The sequence below is a fragment of the Ceratotherium simum genome, chromosome 22 (assembly GCF_057802395.1).
Source record: "Ceratotherium simum simum isolate JZ-2026a chromosome 22, ASM5780239v1, whole genome shotgun sequence".
Classification (NCBI taxonomy): Eukaryota; Metazoa; Chordata; class Mammalia; order Perissodactyla; family Rhinocerotidae; genus Ceratotherium; species Ceratotherium simum.
Window position 1 is genome coordinate 14,959,606 of NC_141921.1, and position 10,133 is coordinate 14,969,738.

General features: G+C 56.5%; 2 protein-coding genes across 2 annotated transcripts; both read right to left on the reverse strand.

Moving 5' to 3' along the window:
* Positions 1–558: 558 nt before the first annotated feature.
* ATP6V0B (ATPase H+ transporting V0 subunit b) lies at positions 559–4,204 on the reverse strand. Its single transcript, XM_004441992.3, has 8 exons — positions 4,038–4,204; positions 2,994–3,042; positions 2,660–2,743; positions 2,453–2,530; positions 2,178–2,247; positions 1,996–2,047; positions 1,594–1,784; positions 559–864 (listed from the first exon to the last, which is right to left on the reverse strand). Exons 1-8 carry the CDS (start codon positions 4,102–4,104, stop codon positions 838–840), a joined length of 618 nt encoding a protein of 205 aa, XP_004442049.1. The 5' UTR covers positions 4,105–4,204; the 3' UTR covers positions 559–837.
* Positions 4,205–5,814: 1,610 nt separating this feature from the next.
* Positions 5,815–9,163, reverse strand: DPH2 (diphthamide biosynthesis 2). The gene is made up of 6 exons (XM_004441990.2): positions 8,813–9,163; positions 8,481–8,593; positions 8,002–8,225; positions 7,119–7,802; positions 6,858–7,034; positions 5,815–6,776 (listed from the first exon to the last, which is right to left on the reverse strand). The coding sequence occupies exons 1-6, from the start codon at positions 8,957–8,959 to the stop codon at positions 6,652–6,654; spliced, it is 1,470 nt and encodes a 489-aa protein (XP_004442047.1). The 5' UTR covers positions 8,960–9,163; the 3' UTR covers positions 5,815–6,651.
* Positions 9,164–10,133: the final 970 nt, after the last annotated feature.

The following is a 10,133-nucleotide window of genomic DNA, read 5'->3' on the forward strand; positions in this document are numbered from 1 at the left end:
TAAAGGGCAGCCAGCCCGCGGAGGGGCTGCTAGTCGGGCAGGACCCGTAAAGGTGTGGACAGAAGCGTGTGGCAGGGTCTCTATGGTAAGAGATTGCACAGGAGTGGGAGGAGGGCCCTGGGAACAAGGGATCAAATCAGTTATTGGGAGGGGATGGTGCTGATACAGGAGAAGGCAAATGAAGGCTCCAAGCCCCACACGGGTGGGGGTGATGGATGCCTGAGGGTAGAGGCAGGTGACTAGATGTGGCCAATTTGGGCTTAGCAGACAGAGCCCTGAGGACGTGCAGCTAGGAGGACCCCTCCTTCCCACCTTTTGGGTGTTTACACCTGGACCCACATCTCCAGACTCCCTAGTTGCCTTCAAGAAAGATTTTCAGGGCTAGAGTCCTCAGCCCAGCACCCTTACCTCCCCACCCAGGAGCCAGATCTGTCGGGAGCAGAGACAGTGCTCACGAGTCAGAAAGTTGGCAAGAGGCTGGCACGAAGTTGAGGCCTATAGGCCTGTTTACCCTTCCTCTTGAAAGGAGGTGGTGAAAGAGGGCAACAGAAGCAGCACTGACCCAGACAAATACCATGTTTATTTCACTAACACTGGGAAGATGGGTTGGGGGTGGAGGTGGGACACGGGTGCACAGCTGCACACAGTCATCGGTGGCCCACTCCCCACACTGAGGATCCAGCCAGGCAGTGCCTCCAAGTTGACAGGCAGCAAGAAGTGAGTGCAGGGAGGGCCCTGAACACCAAGCCCCCTGAAAGGCTAAGAGGCACAGCTCCAGCTGTCCTGGGAAAACCACAAATAAATAACAGTGGGGCACGGCCCCACCCAGCAGATCATCTAGTCACCCATCTTCACTCTGGAAGTCTGCAAAAGAAGAACAGGAGAAATCAGGCAGGGACAGAGGAATAGATAAGACAGTGACAAATGACAGATCAGACCTAGCAAACTCATGGTGGGATGGACAGACTACAAAGATGGATGACTGGACCAGGATGGACGTGCTATGACAGCCAAACACAGATGAACAGGGACAGTCAGACAACCACTGAGTGAGGCCGTGGGACAGACAGAGGGAGAGAAGCGACGTATGGATAGTGCCAGTCACCCAGGGTCAACCCAGTTAGCACCCACAGTCACACTCAGACCCTTAGGGTGACCCTTAGCCACACTCGCACACTGTCAGACAAGAAACACACACCTCAGACATGCCGTCCCCACAACTGCACAGACACAGAGGCCCTGAGAAACACGGCCACACCAAGACAGACTGATACAGACAGACAGGATCCCAACCTGGTCTAGACTACAAATAAGGAAACAAAATAACACAAAAACAGAGAGAGAGAGAGACTAAATGAAAGACATACAGACACAAAACAATGAAAAAACAGCACAGCTGTCAGTGATACTAGATTGCAAACAAACATAAATGGAAAGCTTCAAAAGGGGAAAACCAGAAGATGAAGAGGAGGTGGGGGAAGCTATTCAGGGGTCTATGGTTATAGGTAGAGAAGGGAGCACTGCGGCTCCTCTGGAAGGAGAGTAAGGCTGAATTAGGGACAAGGACAGAGGCTCCCCAGGGGGATTCAGCACCTGAAGGATTGCAACGATGACCCCAAAGAGACCGATGGCACTGCCAAAGATCTCCACGATGAGAATCTTCACGAAAAGGCTGGGGTTCTGCGCATCGGCCAGGGCGGCTCCACTGCCCACGATGCCCACACAGACTCCACAGAAGAGGTTAGACAGGCCCACTGTGAGGCCAGCCCCAAACATGGAGTAGCCTGGGGGATAGAAAGGGAGCACTGAGGCCAAGCCAGGCACAAGGGGAGATGAGGACGAGGGCCCAACACGGACTAATAGGGCCAATCACCACTCCAATTCTGCAAAGCAGGCCAGAGTAAATGAGAAAATATCAAAATGAGGAGTCTAAGCTGGGGTGTAGGAGGGGGAAGCATGGTTGCCCCTGCTTTTTGCCTTCACACATCCACCTACCTGCATGGTAGTTTCGATGGCCAATGGCCTGGGGGTCAGTGGCACTGAAAGGCTGAGGGAGGCAGAGAAGTAATCAGAAACCATTCCCTAGACTACTCCCCCACCTCCTCCTCCCGTACCATCACTAAACAATGTATAGAACATGTTGGAATAGATGCCCTCTCCACCCTGGTCCTCCGTACCTCAGCCATGTTGCTGATGACAATTGCCATGATGATGCCATAGATGGCCACAGCCTCACAGAAGATGATGCTGGTAGTGGTAGTGGTGGGCATAGCAGGGGAAGAGGAGAAAGAGATGAGAAAGAAACCAACCTCCTCCCCAGAGAGTCCCTAGCCACCTTTCCCCGCCCGACATCCCACCACATTAGGAGACTGGTCAGGAGCAGCATGTCAGTCCACACCGGCAGCTCCCAATGCAGCTGATTCTGACAACCTTCCAAGGGTCCTACACTTACCTGACCAGGTTCTTGGTCTTGATCCTGGGGGCCTTCACCCCTCCCCCAATGATGGAAGAGCCAGTAATATAGATGCCCCTGGTGGAAGGATAAGAAACTCATGAGCAGAGCCCAAACTTGTCACTGCCCCCAGGATGACTAAGGACCCAATGACACCCCCTGCTATGACTCAGCCCCTCCCCTCGGTCCCACCACCCCAACACTCACCATGCTGCCCCAACCACAGACAGGGAGATAGCTAGGCCAATGCCCAGGTTCGACCACATGAAGGGGGAAGTCTCGGTCAGGAACCTGGTGCCCAGAGAAGGAAGAAAGCAATTCAGCCCTGGTGGAGAACTGAGCACAAAATCCCTCTCCCCGCCTCCCGCAACTCCAACCACTCCTGGATGCTGAGACAAAACACTTCGTATCTCCCAACCGTCCACATCCCAGGCAGCTGGGGGTGGGGTGGGGTACGAGTTCGGATCAAAGAAGAAGGGGCCCAGAGGGAAGGCTGCAGAGAAGCAGCTCCTGGGGGATTCCTCTCTCTGCCCTCCCTTACCATGCCACATCAAAGCGGAAGCCCAGGTCAAAAATGGTGTAGCAGATCCCTGCAGCAAGGAGAAAAAAAGAGGTTAGGGGCCGCTCCCCAGAGAGAAGCTCCCCAACTTAGACAAGAAGTTGCTGCCCAGCTGACGAGCCACCTCCCCAAAAGTCTGCCTACACCTAAGTCAAGAGAGTGTCCTTGGGCCGGCCCAGTGGGGCAAGCGGGATTCGCCAGTTCGGATCCCAGGCACACACAGGTGCACGGCTTGTCAGGCCATGCTGTGGCGGCGTCCCATATAAAGTGGAGGAAGGTGGGCATGGATGTTAGCCCAGGGCCAGTCTTCCTCAGCAAAAAGAAAAGGACTGGCAGATGTTAGCTCACCGCTGATCTTCCTCACAAAAAAAAAAAAAAAAAAGAAAAAGAACAAGAAAAACGAGTGTCCCCAGGCTGGCCTCCACGGGAAAGCACAGCTATCTATAGATTCCTCTGCTCAGGCCTCGGTTTTCTGCCACTCCCTCAGTAACTTATCTCCCTCAGCTACATCACCTCCCAGACCAAGACCCTCCACGGGGGCAGCCCCCAGCAGGCCTGAACACCCGGAGGAAGGGAGGGAGCAAGAGCTCTGGCCAGACCCCACACCAGAACCCGCCAGCCCAGTCCGAGCCGCTGTTTACCCAACAAGCTGCGGTTGGGGGAGAGGCCTAAACGCCCGCGGAAAGAGGAACTGGAGCAGCCGGCTCGTGACCCAAGCAGGCCGCCCAGGAGCAAGCGAGGGACGACAGCAGTGAGGCCGGGGAGGGGAGCGCTAGTGACAGAAGGGGACCAGGGCTGCTCTCGCGGCTCCCACCATCCCCCGCCCGCGCCCCTCGTCTAGCAGCTCGAAATCCGGGCCTCCTCGGTCGCGGTCAGAGGCCCCGACAGACGTGACGCAAGTCCCGGGGCCCTGGGGACAGAGCCCGCACTGGGGCCCAGGATTCCCGGGACCCCACGTCCCCCGCGGGGCTCCAGCCCGGCTAGCTCGGCCCAGACGCCGGCCCCGCCCGCAGGGCCCGGCCTCACCCACGACGACCATGCAGGCCCAGAAGGCCACGAAGACCCCGGAGTAGAGCAGCGCTAGCCCCGTCATGGCGGCAACAGCGGTGGAGCGCGGGTGGGCGCCGCCACAGCCAAAACCGCGCCCCTCCGTCCACCCTCCGCCCCGCAGCGTCACCTGACTCGCCCACGTGACGCGCCGGCACCACGTGACCACACGCCGGGCCCTGCGCCGCGTCGCTGCCGGTCTAGACCCTGGGGACGCCGGAACTGCAGGCGCTTAGGCTCACGGTGGTTGTAGTCTCGCGCCTCGGGAACGGCTCCGGCGTCCTTCCAAGTCCGTCCACCTCTGGCCGGTCCCTCTCGCGTTCCTGCAAGCCTGCTCCTCCTCAGCCCCGACACTCCGCCCTGCGTCGGCCCACCAGCCCTGCTTCACACCCGGGCCTGCCTAGCTTAGCCCCCAAGCCTGGCCTGATCCCGTGGGCCTCCTCCCTTGCCGTCCTACCCAGTTCCGCCAGGGTGTCTGCTCTCGTCCTCACTTTGCTCATGCTGTTTCTTCTGCCTGACGCGCGCTTCTTCGTGTTCACCCCACCGCCGGGCTAACACCTACTGGGCCTCAGAAATCATTCTTCTAGGAACCCTTCCCTAACCCAGAGGCAGGGCGGTGCGCCTGCTCTGGGCTTCCCCACTGCCCTAGTGATCCTTAGGAAACTTCACAAGATCATGTCATTCTCTTTAAAATGCCTCAGTGGACCCCATTTCACACGGAATAAAAGCCATAGTCTTTTACAATGGCCTACTAGGCCCCTACCAATGCCGCTGCCCATGGCCCTTACCCCACTTCATCTCCTAACTCTCACTGTCTCCTCTGGCTGCACTGGCCTCTGTGGTGTTCCTTGAACGTACGAACCATACCCCTACCGCAGTGCCCTTGCACCTGTTCCCTCTGCTTCTCCTAATTTTCCGTGTGGCTCCTTCCGTACTTTCCTTTCAGTCTTTGCTCACCTTCTTCAAAAGGCCTTCCTTGACCAACCATCCTGTTTAATATTGGGATCCCTTCTCTCTTACACTCCTTCCCAGCTTTATATTTCTCCACAGCACTTACCTATCACCATTTGGCATACGAAGTGTTCTGTTTTTCCATCCCCCCCCCCCCCCCCCCGAATGTAAGCACCATGAAAGGATTTCTCTTGAGCTCACTGCTGTATTTCCAGCGCCTGGCACACAGTGGGTGCTCAATGCATATTTGTAGAATACATGATGGTGCCCACCTTGTCCTGATTACCATGACCGGTTTATAGATCTGCCTGTATCAGTAGACTGTACTCCCAGAGGGCAGGGACCACATCTCCCTGTTCACCCACTTCTTCAACACCCTGGACAATGCCAGTATGCCCAGATTCTCAGCAAATGTGGGGAATGAAGACATGAGTCGTTTCACTCTACCCTTCCGAACCTTTAGGATTCAGCAACTCCACTTTTCTTGAAGAACCCACCATGCTGGTCCATACTTGTGTGTTTAAGCATGGTGCACCCTTTGCCCAAAGGTCCTTTTTTCTCGATGATTATTTTTTTCTCTGTGAGATCCAGCTTAGGTATCACCCTCTCTGGGAAGCCTCTCTGGGCTCCTACTGCCCGTGGGGGCTTCCCTCCTCACAGAGGACTGTTCACCGTGTGGTAATTGTGGACTTAACTGCGTCTGTTCCCAACCACACTGTGAGGACAAGAATCCAACCACATACAGTTCAGATCTCCACCCCAGGGCCTGTGCAGGACCTGCAGTGCTTGATGAATAACAGGAAACGAGAGAAAAAGCATCTGGTTTATTCAAGTTTCTGTGATCTCCCTGAGAAACAAACTGGAGTCAGTGTAGACCAGCACTGTCCAGCAGAACTTTCTGCAAAGACGGAAATGTCCTAAGCTGCGCTGTCCTCTCCTGTGGCTATTGGAGCGCTGAAATGTGACGAGTGTGAATGAAAAACTGAGTTTTTAATCTTGAGTAATTCAAATTTGTTTAAATAGCGCCACGTGTCTAATGGCTACTGTACAGGATAGCATAGGTGTAGACCAGTGGTTCTCAACTAGGAGCAGTTTTGCCCTCACAGGAGACATCTGTCAATGTCTGCAGACATTTTTATCACTGTTGGGGAGGGGTATGCTACTGGCATCTAGTGGGCAGAATCCAGAGATGATGCTAAACATCCTACAACGCACAGGACAACCCCTCTCAACAAAGAATTATCTGGCCCCAAATGTCACTAGTGCCAAGGTTGAAAAACCCTGGTCTAGACCATCTAGTGCATGCCTTTGACAAGGGCAGACCCTCAACTGCACGGCAGGAACTGGGATTGGCAAGAGGTCCTGGGCTGCTCCCAAGAGAACAGATGGGCCCAGAAGGCTTCAGGGAAGACCCAAAGCCGTTCCCCCCATCAGTCAAACAACAGGCATTTACTAAGCCAATATGTGCTAAGCCTTGTGCCAGTGCCGGGACAGGACAGAGCTGGATCTTATCCTTAGTGAGGAGATGCCTGCCCTCCCTCTTTCCAGGCTCCTTCAACCATCCTGGCAGAGAGGTGAGGTTGTGCAGGGAGCATTTAAGGTCTAGGAGTGATTCTTAAGTCCACCCGTGTCTCTGGTGGTATCAGCTGCTTCCCTCGTCCTCATAGGCGATGGCAATCCCTCGTCTTCCGCTCACAGCTCCTGTCACTGGCGTCTGACCCAGGCGGGGTTGCAGGCCCTGCCAGCTCCGGGAGCTAAGGAAGGAGGCTGCAGAGGGAGAGGGTTGAGGGTAAGTGAGCTGAACCTGGGGGAAGAGTTCAGCTGGGAGTGGCGACTTGCCACAATTACCTGCAGGGCTGCTCTCTGCCAGCACCAGCTGGGGCCGCGGAGTTAGGGCCGAGCATCCAGGATCATTTGATGGCTTCCAGGCAGGTGGAGGTCGGAGCTCCCCAGTAATGAGTGACACATCTGGGGCGTCCCACAGCTCCGAGTCAGGTGGCGGGAGGGGCACATGGAAAGGAGAGCCTGGAAGAGAGAGAGAGGACCCATACTGGCCCCCTAACTCCATTCCCCAAGCGTTTGCAGCTCAGGCAGTGCCCCACCACTTACCAGGCAATAAGTCCGCATAATGTGTGAGGTGGGGAGCCAGGCCTGGAGGTGGCCAGGCGGGATTGCAGGCAGCCTCCAGCTCACACGGTGACAATACAGGCCGGAAGAAGCTGCCAGAAGGCTGGGGGGCTAGGGCACCCAAAGGACAGGCCAACAGCACAAAGACGTCCACCTCAGGGAAGTTGGCAAGCTTGGCAGGCGTGGGCCGCCCCAGAGCCAACACATAGCTACGTTTGCCGGCAGCCTGAGTCAGGTTCCGCAAGTGTGCCAGCGCCTCACAATGTCGGGCCACACCCAATGTGCCCGCCAGCAGCCCTACCACGCGGGCATCTCTGGCCCTCTCTACCAGATAGCGCCTACGTGCTCTTAGCCGCCTAGCCCGGGCACCTTCATCCTGAGTCCACCCTGTGTCCGGGCAGCAAGAGAAGAAGGGCCGCCCTGGTGCCCAGCCCAAGAGCAGCCGGCTCAGGTCTGGGTTGAGGTCAGGGTCAGGGATGGCCTCAGAGCCCCCCAGATAGAAGGCACCATACTCTTCTAGACGCCTTCCTGGAGCCAGGGGGAAGCGGCGCCCAAAACGCTCCAGGGGCTCAGGATCTGGATTGAGGGAGCCCACAGGCAGGGGAAAAGCTGGGCTGGAGACAAGCAGGTCCAAGTACCTCGGGCGCAGGAGAGTGGCCAAGGTCTCTGGAAGAAGGAGGTGGTGTCAGGGTTGGGGCCTGGCAAAGCAGGAGCCCCCTCATCCCCAGGAGACTGAATGTGACCCAAAAGCAAAGGCTGGGGTCAAGCCCATATTGAGAGCTCTGTGGGAGTGTAGTGAAATGGGGAAGTTAAGGCACAAAGTAGGTGGCCCACCCTTCCTGCATGCACGGGCAAAACCCCTCACCCAGGGCATGGGCGCAGGCCGGCTCACTCAGCAGCACCACAGGCGCTGTGGGGTCTGGGTTCTGGGCCTCAAAGGCTTTGACACAGACCTCCAAGGCCACAGAACGTTGACCAAGGACGAAGGCCACGGGCAGTGGGCGGGCTGGAGGGCTTAAGCAGGCAGGGCCAAAATGTACAAGGGCCTGAGCTCCAGCTTGCTCAGCACCCAGCACATCCACACAGCAGCTGCAGGAGAGAGATCGTTAGTGAGGGGGGTTCTTATCAGGAGAGTTGCTGTCATCAATGGGAAATGTGGTCAGTGAAGAAAATGATGTCATGAAAAGACACTGTCATTGAGGGAAGCTAGTTTATCAGGAGAGGAGTCATCGTCACTGAGGAGAAACACAGCCATTGGGGCAGACACGGTCACAGAGGGGAAACACCACGAGCCCTGGATCCCTAGGCTTACCCCACCTTCAATCCTTAGACTCAGGTTCACACCTGCCATAAGCCGTGTCCCCTATAATGAACATCTTCGACCCCGTGGTCTCCTCCAGTCGTGCAGCCACAGCCCCAGCATCTCCCAACAGCTGGTCAGGGAACTGCAAGGCCACCTGTAAGCATAACCCATGCTTACTGTCAGGAACAGTCTCTCCTCCACCGAGGGCCTCTTCAAGGAGAACCTTCCGGCAGTCCCTACCTAACCTTCAAAGCCCCTAGTCCCAGAGGGGCACCTCCCCCCAACCCTATCCTCCCAAATTTCCCAAAGCGCCTCATCCTCTGGGCGACCCATCCCCAGGGAGGTGAGCCACTCCTCCCTAACTTGCCCTCACCCGTTGACACCCCAGGTCGCGGACAAATCCACCGATTCGCTCCAGTTCGTACACTCGGTCCAGGTCCGCGAGAGGAGTGAGCGGCCCCGCGGCGCCCGCCTCCCGCTGCAGCGCCGCCTCCGCGGGGCTGCTGAACGTAGACTCCATGAGGCACAGCCCGGATGGCGGGATGCGGCGGGGACTCCCCTCGGTCAGCCTCAGGCCCCAAGTCCTCAAAGGCGGCCCTCACTGGCTCGGAGCCGCTCGCTGGGGGGCAGGGCACTGGGCAGTCAGAGTCCGTCGGCAGCCCCGCACCAGCCCCGCGCCCACCCAAACTCGCGTTTCTCCGCTACACCGGGCCCTACCTGGGAGACTACTTCCGGGCTCCTGAGGCGGGGCTGACAGCAAGCTTACCAATCTTAAACCAGCACGGCTCCCGCCCTCCAATCCTCGCCAGGCCCCCCTCAGAGAACCAATAGCCGGCCTCAGAGCCCTCGGCCAACCGGAAGTGCCCCGGAGGGAGGCGCGGAGCCTCGTGGGCGTTGGAGTTCCCCGCCCTCCTCTCCACGCTCTGGGAGTTTTCGGAGTCAGCCGGCCGCCCGCCCTCAGAAATACCGGCTCCCTGAAAATAACTAGTCCAGTCTGAGCAGCTCCTATCCGCCACACACTCTTAAGCACTTAATGCACACTATCATCTGGGAGGTAGCACTGCATAATTTTTAATTCAGGTGCCAAACTGCCTGGGTTTGAATATCGTGCTTTGCCACTTGCTACTTACTGAGGATCTTAGGAAAGTTACTCAACGTCTCTATGGCTGTTTCCTCATCTGCAGAATGGGGGTTGTAACAGTAGTACTCCTGACAGGCTTGTTGGGTCAAATTAATTTAGATATAAAACTTTACAAAGTAGTCCTTTGCATACCCCGTGGACTGAAAGCTTTCGCTGTTAGCCTCACAGCAGTCTGTCAATCCGGCAAACACTGAAGGCTTACTGTTCATCAGGGACTACATTCTTAGAGTTTACAGTCTTTTGGAGTAAGAATTGTCCCATTTTACAGATGAGGACACTGAGGTTCTAAGAGGCTAACTAGGACCTGGCTAATCAGTGGCATAATCACTATCAAACCCAGGTCAGATTTCAGAAGCCTGGTTTTAGAGCCCTCATCCTCCTAACTTAGACGTGCTATATTGGGCCATGGGGGAAGGAGGTGGAAGAGGACACCCGGATGCCACATGCCACGTAGTAGGAGAATAAAGACTAAAAGTATGTGAAACATCTCCACATACCCCAGGAGAAGTGAGACATCAAGAGCAAGGTGAGAATGGCACTAAGGAGGGGAAGG

What these genes read in the sequence shown, in the direction of transcription:
- ATP6V0B (XM_004441992.3), bottom strand. Translation starts at nt 4,104, where the DNA reads ATGACGGGGCTAGCGCTGCTCTACTCCGGGGTCTTCGTGGCCTTCTGG. An exon ending in GGCCTGCATGGTCGTCGTGG is followed by an intron (nt 3,043 to 4,037) that starts GTGAGGCCGGGC and finishes TCCTTGCTGCAG; the next exon opens with GGATCTGCTACACCATTTTT. An exon ending in TTCCGCTTTGATGTGGCATG is followed by an intron (nt 2,744 to 2,993) that starts GTAAGGGAGGGC and finishes TCTGGGCACCAG; the next exon opens with GTTCCTGACCGAGACTTCCC.
- DPH2 (XM_004441990.2), bottom strand. Translation starts at nt 8,959, where the DNA reads ATGGAGTCTACGTTCAGCAGCCCCGCGGAGGCGGCGCTGCAGCGGGAG. An exon ending in GGGGACACGGCTTATGGCAG is followed by an intron (nt 8,226 to 8,480) that starts GTGTGAACCTGA and finishes TCTCTCCTGCAG; the next exon opens with CTGCTGTGTGGATGTGCTGG. An exon ending in GGCAGAGAGCAGCCCTGCAG is followed by an intron (nt 6,777 to 6,857) that starts GTAATTGTGGCA and finishes CTCCCTCTGCAG; the next exon opens with CCTCCTTCCTTAGCTCCCGG.